At 41.9% G+C, this 14,093-nt stretch overlaps 1 protein-coding gene across 2 annotated transcripts in view; it reads left to right on the top strand.

The window, feature by feature from the left end:
• Positions 1–14,093, top strand: part of OSBPL9 (oxysterol binding protein like 9) — a 197,765-nt gene that overhangs the window by 166,754 nt on the left and 16,918 nt on the right. For both annotated transcript variants that reach the window (XM_029618434.1, XM_029618433.1), the window contains 5 exons: positions 5,051–5,163; positions 5,247–5,365; positions 11,499–11,584; positions 12,101–12,272; positions 13,655–13,739. In XM_029618434.1, the coding sequence (XP_029474294.1) occupies positions 5,051–5,163; positions 5,247–5,365; positions 11,499–11,584; positions 12,101–12,272; positions 13,655–13,739 (575 nt within the window). The remainder of the gene's footprint in view (positions 1–5,050; positions 5,164–5,246; positions 5,366–11,498; positions 11,585–12,100; positions 12,273–13,654; positions 13,740–14,093) is intronic.

Raw genomic sequence — 14,093 nt, 5'->3', positions numbered from 1 at the left:
CTACAGTTATTTAAGTGCATTGATCCCCCTGATCTTACTCAGATTCAAAATCTCTAATGGAAACAGTTTGTGAGCAAGGCATCCCATCCATGAATGATTATTCATCAGTTAGTTTTTACCCAAAGTCTTTTGTTCATTGCATGATCAGAGTGAGGACAAGGAATTTCAGAATCCACAAAAGTTACCTTATGAGATGTCTACGTTTACTTGCAACCCCCCCCCCCAAAAAAAATTTAAAAATAAGACTAGATTCAGTAGAAAAAAGTGCAATACAACCAAATGTTCCTTCTGTGTGGACATGGAAAGTCATTATGGGAGATGTAGCTATAATTACCTAAAGGAAGAAGAGATGTTTTGTGAAGGGTAGGAAGATACATAATCCACATTTTCCATAAAAAAGAGATTATAGCATTAATCACACAAGTAAATTCTGCTCTGAGACTTTCAGAAAACAAGATTGAACAGACCCCTGACTTGGGATCCAATAATAAAGGAAATAGTGTCTACAGCTTTTCCTCTTCATTCTGCAATATAGAATATAGTCCTTTTAGAATGGGATTCCCCAGAAGCAAGATTTAAGACTGAGAGTTTTCAATAAGCTCTATCCTTTACCTGTGGAAGCCCAAGATTGTTTATTGAATTACTTATGAGGGAGAGATTGAAGAATCTAAATATGTACACCCTGGAGGAAAGGAGGAGCAGAGGTGATATGATACAGACTTTCAGATACTTGAAAGGTTTTAATGATCCAAAGACGACGACAAACCTTTTCCGTCGGGGGGGGAAAAAACCCAGCAGAACCAGGGGTCACGATTTGAAGCTCCAGGGAGAAAGACTCGGAACCAATGTCAGGAAGTATTTCTTCACAGAGAGGGTGGTGGATGCCTGGAATGCCCTTCCGGAGGAAGTGGTGAAGACCAGAACTGTGAAGGACTTCAAAGGGGCGAGGGATAAACACTGTGTATCCATAAAGTCTAGAGGACGTGAATGAAGAGTGGGTGGCTCGCGGGAATGACGGCTACTACCTGGAGATAACACCCTTATTCAATAAACATACACACGGTTAATGTGACTCCAACATTGCTCTAAGCTTCAACGGCAAGAGGAAATGTGGGAAAAAAGGATTTGCATTCACAAAAAAGCAGGGAGTAGCTTGCTTGTTACGGCGGCTACTACCCCAAACCAAATAAGCCTGATACTTCACTTTCAATGCATATCCAGCATAGCTCTCTGCTTCAACGGCAGGGGAGAAAGTCTGTTACTTCACTTTCAATGCATATCCAGCATAACTCTCTGCTTCAATAGCAGGGGGAATGAAGAAAGGTGGATCTATATACAGACAACCAACAAGGACTGAATTATTTAGTCTGGCTGGGCATGGGCGTGGCTTGCTTATTGCAGCGGTTGCTACCCTAACTAATTGGGCTAGATATTTCAATTAGATACAGTTCCAACACTGCTCTCTCATTAATGGTGGGGGTGGAAGGGAAATAGAACCAAAAGGTTACTAAGAGCCAAGAGTAACAAGTATGAGAGAAAAAAAAAAAGTGCAAAACTTGCTGGGCAGACTGGATGGACTGTTTGGTTGTCTTCTGCCGTCATTTCTATGTTTCTATACCATGTGTTGATGCTATGGTCTCTACTGTGAACAAAAAAACTACTATCCCAGTGGAAGAAGGTGTGGCCCTTAAGGATCTGCAGGATAAAATGATAAAACTCATTTTAAAGCACATTTTTTATTCAAATACATATGTTCATATGTCAGTTAGTACAAGTTATGTATCAAGAACTGTACTTGCCAGATATAACAGCTTTCCAAAGGAGAGGACATGGATTGCTAGAATCAGCAGCAATTTATTTGTCAGATGATCTTTATGATTTAATAAGGGTATCATCTAGCTCTGTCAGTAAGAGCAAGAGACTACTATGACTATGTCATTGGGTTACTGACTCATGGTCCAAAACATATCTTTGTAAGCTGATGTTCAAGGGAAGGCTATTGTTCAGAGGAATTGGAAAAATTAGTTGAAAACTTAGAGGAGTCAAAACTACAGCATTTTCCTTAAGACAGCATTAGAGCCGGTTATCAATTTTATAGAGGATGAGCTCAGAATCGTGAGTCCAGGAGATATCATCCAGAAAAACAATTTGCAACACAACCTCAAAGAACCAGGGGAAGATTGTAGTCCTTTTGTGGTGTGAGAAGATCAAGACTAGAATCAATAAGAGCCTCTGCAGCAGTTCATACTTCCCAATGAAGTTCAGTGGATCCACTCTTTGATATAGCCATTTGGCAGCCTCCTACAAAACTATTTCAAAGAGTGGATCCAAATGACCCACAGATCAATAGGTCTTGAACATTATCCAGAATTATGTTCTAGAACATAATTAGAACTAGATCAGTACAAGAGACATTCATGGTGTTGCCATGGTTAACACTTCTACTTGGATTTCAGCAACGCTTTTGATATGATCCCTCATAAGAGGCTTGTGAATAAAATGAGAAGCTTGGAAGTTCGCGCCAAGGTGGTGGCATGGGTGTCAAACTGGTTTGAACGATAGCGTGTAGTGGTAAATGGAACCTACTTTGAAGAGAGAACTGTGTTAAGTGGAATACCACAGGGATCGGTGTTGGGACCGGTTCTGATCAATATTTTTATGAGCGACATTGTGGAAGTGATAAAAGGTAAAATATGTCTATTTGCGGATGATACTGAGATCTGCAACAGAGTGGACACACCTGAGGGAGTAGAGAAAATGAAGAGATTTAAGAAAGCTTGAAGAGTAGTCTAAGATCTGGCAACAGGAATTCAACACCAAGAAGTGCAGAGTCAAGCATCTGAGATGCAGAATCCAAAAGAGCTATATGTGATGGGGGGTGAAAGACTGTGCACAGACCAAGAGAGGAATCTTGGGGTGATAGTATCTGGGGATCTAAAGATGGTGAGCAGTGTGACAAGGCGATAACTAAAGCCAGAAGAATGCTGGACTGCATAGAGAGAGGAATAACCAGTAAGAAAAAGGAGGTGATGCCATTATACAGGTCCTTGGTGAGGCCTCACCTGGAGTATTGTGTTCAGTTCTGAAGCCCGTATCTCAAAAAGGATAGAGACTGGATGGAGGTGGTCCAGAAAAGATTGATGAAAATAGTATGGGGTCTGTATCAGAAGAGAGGCTGAAGGATCTTAATATGTATACCCTGGAAGAAAGGAGGTATAGGGGAGATATGATACAGACCTTCAGATACCTAAAAGGTTTCAATGATTTATGGACTTTGAACCTTTTCCGTTGGAAAGTAAACAATAGAACTAGGGGTCACGAAATTAAACTCCAGGGGGGATGACTCAGAACCAACATCAGGAAATATTTCTTCACAGAGAGAGTGATGGAGGTCTGGAATGCCCTTCCGGAGGAGGTGGTGAAGAAGAAGAAAACAGTCAAGAATTCAAAGGAGCATGGGATAAACACTGCGGATCTCTACAGGCTAGAGGACGGCAATAAGTGTGAGGTGGGGTAACTTGTATAGTGGTTACTACCCTTAACAGAAGGCATGGATATTATTACCCTTAACCAATATGTTTTGAGGCCTCTAATGCAACTGCAACATTGCTCCCTGCTTAGATAGCAAGGGAAAAAGAGGAATTGGATTCAGACGACAACAGAGGACCCTGACTTCCACGGTCTGGGATACTGATATGCAGACACAAGGGAAAAAACACAGGACTGCTTCTATGGCACGTCCTAAAGGAAATGAAGAAAGCGTGCATGGCGGTAACTTGCTGGTGCAGCAGGTAAAAACACTTAACCAATAGGCCTTGATATGTTTGCAACTCCAACATTGCTCTTTGCTTCAACGGCAGGGGAAAAGGGGAATTGGATTCAGACAGCAATCAATGAGGTCCCAGCTTCTATGGTCTGGGGAACTGATAAGCATGGGAGTAACCTGCACAGAGCAGCAGTTACTACCTTTAACAGAAGCATGGAATTACTACCCTTAACCAATAAACGTTGATGCTTTTGATGCAACTGCAACATCGCTCTCTGCTTCGAAGGAATGAGGTGGGGGATGGAAGGCAGAAGAATTTGGATTCAGAGACAACCAACAGAAGCTATGATTTTTTTTTTTACAGTCTGCGCTACTGATAGGCAGACATTAAGGAAAAAATGACTGCTTCTACAGCCAAGTCCATAAGCAAAGCACATCAAGCAGCACTGATTGATACATGAGGGTAGCTTGCACGGCATGGCAAATACTACCATGGGAAGCTTGCTGGGCAAACCAGGTGGATTATTGGTCCTTTTCTGCCGTCATTTGTATGTTTTTATTTAGAGGAGCAGTCTGCTAACAAGGTTTTCTCTGAAGGCCAGCAGTTCAACTTAGTTATACTTGTTCTTGGCACTGAACAACTTTGAGGTTAATTTTCAAAGGGTTTCAATGTCTAACTTTGAGAGTTAGGAGTCTAATTTTGCTCTCTTGAAAATTGCCTAGGGTGGCGTGCCCAAATTTAAGCCCCTAAAAATGAGTGGAGCTAGGCCAGTTCTAGACTAAATTAAGCACCTATGTTTAGGTGATCAAATAGCAGACATAAAATTGGGTGCTTAAGTTAGACACATTTTCAGCTTATAACTTAGAAGCCTAATTTTGGGTGAAATTTTGCTGAACTTTAAGAACCTAAACCTAGCACCTAGGTCAGATGTTCAGTCTTCTTTGAATATCAGCCTGTTTGAGCCTTCCTTGCCATTGAGCTAAAGTCAAGTTTGTCGAAGCTGGTGTTGAAGGTTTGACCCATGGAGCATAGAAGTACACTCACATCTGGTGGGCATGCAACGCCAAAGAGGCACTCATGCACTTTAAATCCTTGATCAGGATCCTCTGGATCAAGTCAAGGTTAGGGCTTCAAGCGCTCAAGATGAGTGATGTCACTGAGGCTCCCTAGTTTCTGCCCTGGAATTTAACATGTCTAGCCCTGGCCCTGGGAGGAAGGTGTGCAGAGGGATTCTGAATGAATGAATGAGAGATTTTTAGTGCGATCATTTCCTGTGGCTTTAGCTCCTCAGGTTCTGGAGCAGCGCTATCGCACAGCAGCACTGGAACCAGCTTGAAGCGCCCTGACACCACGGAGTCTCTTAACTCCTCCATGTCTAACGGCACGAATGATGCAGGTATGTGCTACAGGTTTGCCTCATTCAGACTTTTGGTTAATATCGGCAATAGAAGCTGATGAGGGCTTTGGTTTCGTTTCTAGACCTTTTTGATACACACGACGACAGAGATGACGATGGTGAGGGGGAGTCGGTGGAAGAACACAAAAGTGTTATTATGCACCTTTTATCGCAGGTTAGGCTGGGAATGGACCTCACAAAGGTAGGAATCGGATACACAGCACTTTGTAAACTATTTGCCTTTAGCAGTTGATCACTTTTTCCTTTCAACCTTAACACTGATGATCATTGTGTTCTCTGCTGTCTTACAGGGTTTGTGTTCTAAGGGGACACATTTCTGCTACAGGCTGAATGGTATTTTGTTAGCCAGTCTGCAAAAAAGGTTGAGTTTTGTTAGAAAATCTGAAAAATAAAATCCATGTTGACCAGTCAAGTTGCCTTACAATACTCTTCAACTCAGCATGAAAAACTCTAGGCATCTGTAGACCAGAGTGAGGGTATTTATATATAATTTGGTAACTGCCTCGTTGATCCGAAAAAAAGGATAAAACGCACAAAATATTCTCAAAAATAGAACAATAAAAGAATAATAATGGCTGCAACACACTCTGAGAGCGAACCAACTCCTAACAAACATTCCTCAACCTAAAATTAAATTAGGTCAATGCTCCTCCCCTCGTTTATGCCAGAGGAGGCATAAAAAAGCCAGGTGACCTTTATTTGATAGGTTAGAAATGAATGACTGCACCTAATGACAGGCAAAGAATTCCACAGAGTGGTTGCAATCATTGAGAAAGCTGAAGCTTGCATTCATCCCATTTCTCTGAAAGATGAAATAACCAATAATGCCCCCCTGGCTTGACATCGACTAACATCCCAGGGCATACTCAACTCAACTTGCTCCTCAAATAATCAGCCCTAGTATTCATCGACATCCAAAAAGTCAAAACAAGAAAGGAAAACTGGGTGAACCACATCTGCTATGCTGCATTCAGGCTGAGTCGAGATAATTTGTGGTAACCTTCCCACACCCCTTCCTAGCCACAAAATAGCACTGCTGTGATGTGACTTAGGAAGCTGGGAGTTTTTTCTTTGTGCATCTGTGACATGAAAGATTAACACAGTCTAAAACCTCCAGCAGTGCAATGAATTGGTCACCGTGAGTAGACGCTGTACATGGATCACGGTAACCCAACGTTTTCTAACTCTTTAAACAGCCTGGACTTCAGACAGTCTGTCAGACTTGGCTGTGTTCAGTAACTAAGCCTGCTCGAACATAATCATTTGAGTAGGAAGCTGTATTCCAGTCCATGCACGCTTTAATTAGAATTGACAATTGTTTTTGTTCCACAGTGGCTGTGAGACACTCGCTAGCAGCTTGTGCCAGAAAAACCATTGATTATAGCATTATTAATTCCTATCACACCGTTATTCTGCTGCTAGGTGCCTGCTCTGTTAGGCTTTGCGGCTACTCGTTATCCCAGAATTAAGTACACACATGCAGGCTTTATTATGCTGCAATACAAATAATTTTCTACATAGACTTCTGGTTTTTATAGTTTATTTAAGGGTTATTTGCTTTTCTTCCTTCTCTAATTTGTCTACAATTATAGAATGAAAATGAACATAAAAAAAAAAAATTAATTGGTTGCTTAATTTCACCAGAATGGTTTCAGCACAAAGGGATACAACATTACACTTTTGGGATTATGTTCTTTGCATTATTACTTTTTTCCCTAACATGGGGGCATATTAGTCGAGTCCTAGGCTTACAAAGCATTTCATGTCACCCTAGTTGGAACATTATCAAAAGGGTTGGGACAAGTTCCCAGAATAAAAGTCCATAAATAGTTATGAAAAAGGTGGCACAGGGGAGGCGAGCAGCAAGAAATTGAATCTACTTTTCAAGATTGGCCACAGTCGGAGGCAGGATGTTGGGCTCAATGCACTTTTGGGGCCAAATTTTAAAAGGTGCGCATGGGCGTAGATTTGTTCGCGCCACCCGGCCCAAACAAATCTATGTCCAATTTTATAACGCGCGCATGTTATTAAAATCCAGGGTCAGCACGCGCAAGGGGGTGCACAATTGTGCAACTTGCGTGCGCCGAGCCGCGCAGCCGTCCTCCGTTCCCTCCGCCTCCCCCCACCTTCCCCTCCCTTCCCCTACGTAATCCGCCCCCCCCCCCAGCCCTACCTAGAACCCCCCCTTACCTTTGTCGGGTAAGTTGCGCCTGCCTCCTGGCAGGCGTAGCTTATGCGCGCCGGCCAATGGCTAGCCCGCGATCCCGGGCACAGCGGCAAATGGCTCCAGCCACGCCCTCGGACCGCCCCTTTTTGCAAGGCCCGGGGCTTGCACGCGCCACCGAGCCTATACAAAATAGGCTTGGCACAGGGGCAGATTTTCTCGGGTTACACGCATAGCCTTTGAAAATCTACCCCTTGGTCTGACCCAGCATTACTCCCCTTATGATCTTATCATTGGCAGTATAAATCACAGGAAATGCTTTCTAGAGGAACAAGAATGATAGAAGGAAATTAAGGTTTGGGTATATATTTTTAATTGCACACCTAATGATATCTGATATTCAGGGTAAGGTGGTTTTTGGTTTTTTGTAAGAACATAAGAACATGCCATACTGGGTCAGACCAAGGGTCCATCAAGCCCATCATTGACCCACAAATGAGCAATATTCAGAGTTAACTTACAGCCTTCACAATCAAATCCATATAGCATTATAACACTAAATTAACAGAAATGTGGTATAGAGAAAGTTTCATCCCTTCCCCTCTCCCCCAGAAGTATCAAACTGTCAACATCCAAAAGGATGAACTAGATTCTGCATGCCATTTCAAGAATGTTTGCCAAATAGTCATAAGAAATTGTCATACTGTGTCAGACCCAAGGGTCCATCAAGCCCAGCATCCTGTTTCCAACAGTGGCCAATCCAAGTCACAAGTATCTGGCAAGTTCCCAAAAACTAAGTCTATTCCATGTTACTGTTGATAGTAATAGCAGTGACTATTTTCTAAGTCAACTTGATTAATAGCAGGTAATGGACTTCTCCTCCAAGAACTTATCCAATCCTTTTTCAAACCCAGCTACACTAACTGCAGTTAGTGTAGCTGGGTTAGTGTAGTGGGGATGTGGTTGTTACACTAACCACATCCCCTGGTAACAAATTCCAGAGTTTAATTGTGCGTTGAGTGAAAAAAAACTTTCTCCGATTAGTTTTAAATGTGCCCCATGCTAACTTCATGGAGTGCCCCCTAGTCTTTCTATTATCCGAAAGAGTAAATAATCGATTCACGTTTACCCATTCTAAACCTCTCATGATTTTAAACACCTCTATCATATCCCCCCTCAGCCGTCTGTTCTCCAAGCTGAAAAGTCCTAACCTCTTTAGTCTTTCCTCATAGGGGAGCTGTTCCATTCCCCTTATTATTTTGGTTGCCCTTCTCTGTACCTTCTCCATCGCAACTATATCTTTTTTGAGATGCGGCGACCAGAATTGTACACTGTATTCAAGGTGCGGTTTCACCATGGAGCGATACAGAGGCATTATGACATTTTCTGTTTTATTAACCATTCCCTCCCTAATAATTCCTAACATTGTTTGCTTTTTTGACTGCTGCAACACACTGAACAGACGATTTCAATGTGTTATCCACTATGATGCCTAGATCTCTTTCCTGGGTGGTAGCTCCTACTATGGAATCTGACATTGTGTAACTACAGCAAGGGTTATTTTTCCCTAAATGCAACACCTTGCACTTGTCCACATTAAATTTCATCTGCCATTTGGATGCCCAATTTTCCAGTCTCACAGGGTCAAGGATAAGCAATCTAAATCTTTAGGAGTAGCAGACAAATAATACATGTAGTAAACTGTTCATAATCGGGGAAGTGAGGATAAAGTAGGTATATGGGTATCTTTCTATAGACAAGCCACCACACATCTTGCAGCACATAATAATTGCGTTATTCATTTTTCTTTGGGATATATAGAGAGCAAATATATTTTTGTGTCCCATGGAACATTCAGCTGAAGTATGTCCATTATATAAAGTTGGATAGCTGGTTTTCATTTTTGGCTGTGCTCACAGCAGGGGCGACAGCGTTTCTAAGAATTGTATTTCTTCTTGAGGTTCTTTTCTTCAACTTTCCATGTTGCTGTAGGATACCAGGAAGCATCCTGACCCCAACTATTCTTGTGCAGAGATGCCTGATAAGATTAGATTTTGTCCACTGTCCCTTTCAGAAGACTCGCCTTTAAGGTTATGGTGGTATTACATTTTCATCCCTGGTGTGATTTTAGGATGCGCTGGCTCCCATAATCAAGAGACTAGTGACCACATCATATTTTTATTTTCTCCCAACTATTTGTCTTACTGTAACCCTTAGCAGTTTGTAAAAAGTAACTTTAGATTTTCTAGCATTGTGTGGAAAAATAAAAATAAACCAGGATCCATGTTATGTTTTTTTGAACTTAGCTTTTTTTGGTTCTTTTTTTTCTTATGGGATATGGACACTACAAAAGAACTATTGTTTACTGTACAGCCATTTATATTTTCCTCAGCTTGTCCCAGTCAGTAAATGTAAGCATTCTTCCGTGTCGTCCTACTGGTGGTTCTGCAGAAGGATGCAGAGCCCTACTAGTCATTCTACCTGGAAGAAATTGGAATGCTAGTAGGGAGGGAGGGATACCAATGTTCAGACTATTACAACCTACTAAGATTGCTGCAACATGAATTAATTGCCTATTAATATTAAAGCAAAGTAACTAGGGAGGATTTTATTCTAGCTATAATTTTACTTGAAAGGAAGATTGACTTTGAAGTAAACATAATGGTACAGCCCAGACCAGATGCATAATATGCAGGATTAATTTGGCACCAAGTGGTATAACACCAAAGACTGCAGAAGTAGCATGCTATGTGTTACAGCTGCGACATTATTCTAAGGGGGCTTGTGTTAGAGTATGGCCTGTCCCTTGATATATGTGTGATATATATGTGTGTGTGTATATATATATATATATATATATATATCAACTTCCTCCTCCTCCTCTATACTTCCAGCTCAGTCGGAACCAGGTCTGGGATCCGTCGCCAGCAGCCTTTATTCACAACTGCTCAGATTTCTCCCCTATTTTATATCCCCCTCCTAGTCCATTGCAGTGATTGTCCTTGGCCTGTGGCCATGCGCCAGGTATCCTTCTGGAACCCTGCAGTCATGGGCCATAAATCCAGGCACTCGGTATTACCGATGCATAATGACTGTAGCTCCCTCCCTGCCCAGGGTCAGCGAATGCTGTCCCCATAACAACCCCAGCCCTGCTCGGCCCAGGGAGAAGAAGACCAAAGCCGTAGATGGAATCCAGGTCCTGCACATAGCACGACGCAGTACTACCAAGAGCCATCAGGCTGGTCCTAGCCCTTTCATTTTAAAGAAAATCTACAAGAGAAATTGGATATCATTTTTAGAATTCCTTCAGCACTGATAGTAACTTGATCTAGTGAAAACTTTGTAGAGCTGATGTGGTTTTGAATGAGCAGGAATGATTCTCAGCCAGAATACATTTATACACAGCTTCTTTCGCTCAAAAAAAGTGGTGATTTCCTAATGTACACCTATACGCCATCCGGTATTAATTGCACTGTCAAGTGATGATCCTAACCCCTGCCGTTCAGCCTTGTTAGATGACATCATACACAGCCTGACCCAATCAGGGTACAGTGCCTGAGCGTTCATTTGTGGCAGTGCTGAGCTTTGCTGCTCGCTGGCGTTCAGGGGTATTGCACTGCACGTATTTTGGTTGTGCTCACTGCACAGGGTGCGTAATAAGTAGTTCCTTGCTTTCTATATGGGTAATTTTTTTTTTTTTTTTTTTTTTTTTTTTTACATATGAATCCGATTCTTCTCCCACCCTCCATTTTCTTTGCCTTTTGGGAATTGATAGTAAACTATGTGAGATATTTCTGTCTATCAAAATTAGATATTTCTGTTCAGAACAGTTTGTCGTATAAATGATTTCAGTACAGCTTGGAATCTGTGATCCTGCACCTCTTAACACGTTACAAAAACTGAAAGACTGTTGTCGTTACCCACCTACACTTCTGATTTGATACTTCAGTGATGTTTGTGTGTTACCCTGCACTGCCTTAGAGCCATGGTGACATTGCTGTCGGTGCTACAGCAAAGCTTGCCAGTCCTTCAGGCCCCTGAAACCTTTCAAAGAAGCTAATTAAGATTTAGTTGTGGAGCAGACCTTTAAAGCAAGGCAACTCTCCATTGTGCATTACATTCTCAGCAGATCCTCTGTATTTCTTCTCAGGTGGTTCTCCCAACCTTTATCCTTGAAAGAAGATCACTTTTAGAAATGTATGCAGATTTTTTTGCACATCCAGATTTGTTTGTGAGGTAGGTGATGTGAGTTTGCTTGAGAAGTCTAATTTCTCGAGCTTACCTTAGGCCTCACTTACTTTTAAGCTCATTCTGTGTGCTTTGTCTTCATAAAATGCTTTATGCTGTGTGTTTGGGAAAGAGGAGAATATTTATTTGACCACTATGACACAGCTGTGCAGCTGCATTTGTTTAAATACTGAGTCTGTAGAAATGCAGGCATAAACGTTCAATGCATGTGTATCTTGCTGTGGAACAGTTCCTCAGCTCCTGCCTGCAGTGTACTTTTTGTGCCGAAAATTCATGTGACGGGGAGTGAGGCTCCTTCATGTGAATAGCCCCAAGGCAGAACAAGTCATTTAATAGCAGCAGTGTTTTCTACAAAGTCTTCATATCTGCGCCACGGTCTAATTGTGAATGCAAAGACAACCCAAGGAGTGATTTTAGCAGATGGGAAGAGGTGGGAGCAGCCTGCCAATGGTTGTGTGGATGAAGTGGAAATAATATTGATTCTCTCCTCTTTCTTCCTGTTAGCATCGGTGATCACAAGGCTCCCAAGGACCGAATGGTGCAGGTGGTGAAATGGTACCTCTCAGCCTTTCATGCTGGAAGGAAAGGTTCTGTTGCTAAGAAACCTTATAATCCCATCCTGGGGGAGATCTTTCAGTGCCACTGGGTCTTGGGCACGGAAAATGAGGAGAATTCAGTAAGTGCTTAGTACCAGACAAGACAGCCGGTAATGTAGGGAGAGGTTTCAGTAGAGGGGGGAGTCCAAAGCAAACGATGGGGGTCTGGCAAGTGCCTTGTGCTCCTAGAAGCTTGGAACAGTTTTCTGGTATTTTCCATACCCAGATTTTGGCATCACATTAGCGTATCAATAACAGTTCGCTATGCAACCCTCCCAACAGCTAGGGACTCCCACCTATTGTGGCTAATTCATGACTGCTTCCTGGAAACGTGTTCTGTGTTGGCGCTGTTGGATGTGCCACCGACGAATTGCTGCCTTAAGAGAGCACCTGTTACATATTCACACCTTGTTTTCTTGTTGGAACAATTAAAGCATGCATTAGACATAAATGGTAGATGATTATCCATCTGTACATCACCTCTTGTGCTTGAAAGCACGTCTGCTAACATGTGGAAAGCTGACTGTTGTTTTCTAAATCTTTTATCTTCGCATCCCCCTGTTAAATGCTTTGCTCCCAGCATGTGAATCCTATCTCATCTGCCCAGTCCTCAAAGGAATTTGGTGGGTTTTTTTCCTTAGTGTGATAAAATGAAAGCTTAATTGGTTCTTTTTTGCTTAAGTTTCATTCTTGTTACTTGGAATGGCTTTCCGATCCATAGAAACAGAAACTATGGTAGGAGATAAGGAGTCCACGACCCATTTGCCTTACCTTCCACAGTACTGCAGGACCCTGCTTGGTCTTCAGCTATGTCATCAACTCACATTTCTTAACTAAGGATTCCTCGTGCTTGTCCAATGCTTTCTTGAGTTCTGAGACGAATTTTGCCCCACCACTTTCATCAGGAGGTTGTTTCATGCATGCCGCACTCTTTCTGTTAAGAAATATTTCTCCTGATTCTCCTCCCTCCAGCCTTGTAGCATGACTTGGAACTTTTCCATGGGAAAATCTTGCTTTTTGTGCATTATTTACACTTTTGAGCTGTTTTGGATATCTGTTGCACGTCTCTGACATCCTCTCATTCAGGGCTTGCATATTTCTCACCTCCACACCTTTTTGCAGCCCTCTACTTTTATCTGTATCCTTCTGGGGGATGCGGCCTCTGGAACTAGATGCAATACATCCTTCTACAGAGATATCGCCATCACCTTGTTTTCCTCCATGTTTATTTGTTTACTTTTATATACCGATATTCCTGGTAGATCACACCAGTTCACAAAATTTAAAAAAAATATATCATTATACAATGTTAAATACAATAAAAACAAAACTTAATGAGAAAATAAATACAATAAAATATCATCAGACATAACCTAATCCATCTCCTGGTTGTAATAGAGTAACATCTTCATGTCACAGCTTTGTCTGCTATCTAAAACTACAGCTTTGCATTTTTGTGCAGGAGATGGTTTCAGAGGGACCAATTCCATGGGCTTCCAAAAACAACGTAACGTTTGTGGCAGAGCAGGTCTCTCACCACCCCCCCAAGTAAGTTGAGCAATCTCCTCCTCCTTATTCCATCACGGACTGCTTTTTGCTTTTCTTCCTTCCTTATATTAGCGCTGTAAGCATCCAGAAGTTTCTCAGGGTGGTGTTTCTGAGCTTTTCGATTGTCGCTTTAGTTCCTGCTGCTTCAAGCATTCTGGCAGGAAGGCATTTGCTTTTCTTAAAGGACAGTTGAGGATATGTTAATATGTACAAATCCCTAAATCACATGCTTAGACTTATTTGATGCTTTGATCTTTCCTTCCTAACACAGCAAATGATTGTAGCTTATGGACCCATAATCACTTTTCTATTTTGTATATATTACAAAAAATGATACACTTAAAAGCAACAAA

Source organism: Rhinatrema bivittatum, chromosome 10 (genome assembly GCF_901001135.1).
Source record: "Rhinatrema bivittatum chromosome 10, aRhiBiv1.1, whole genome shotgun sequence".
NCBI lineage: Eukaryota > Metazoa > Chordata > Amphibia > Gymnophiona > Rhinatrematidae > Rhinatrema > Rhinatrema bivittatum.
The sequence above is the reverse complement of the archived record's forward strand: the minus strand, read 5'-3'. Positions and strand labels throughout refer to the sequence as shown.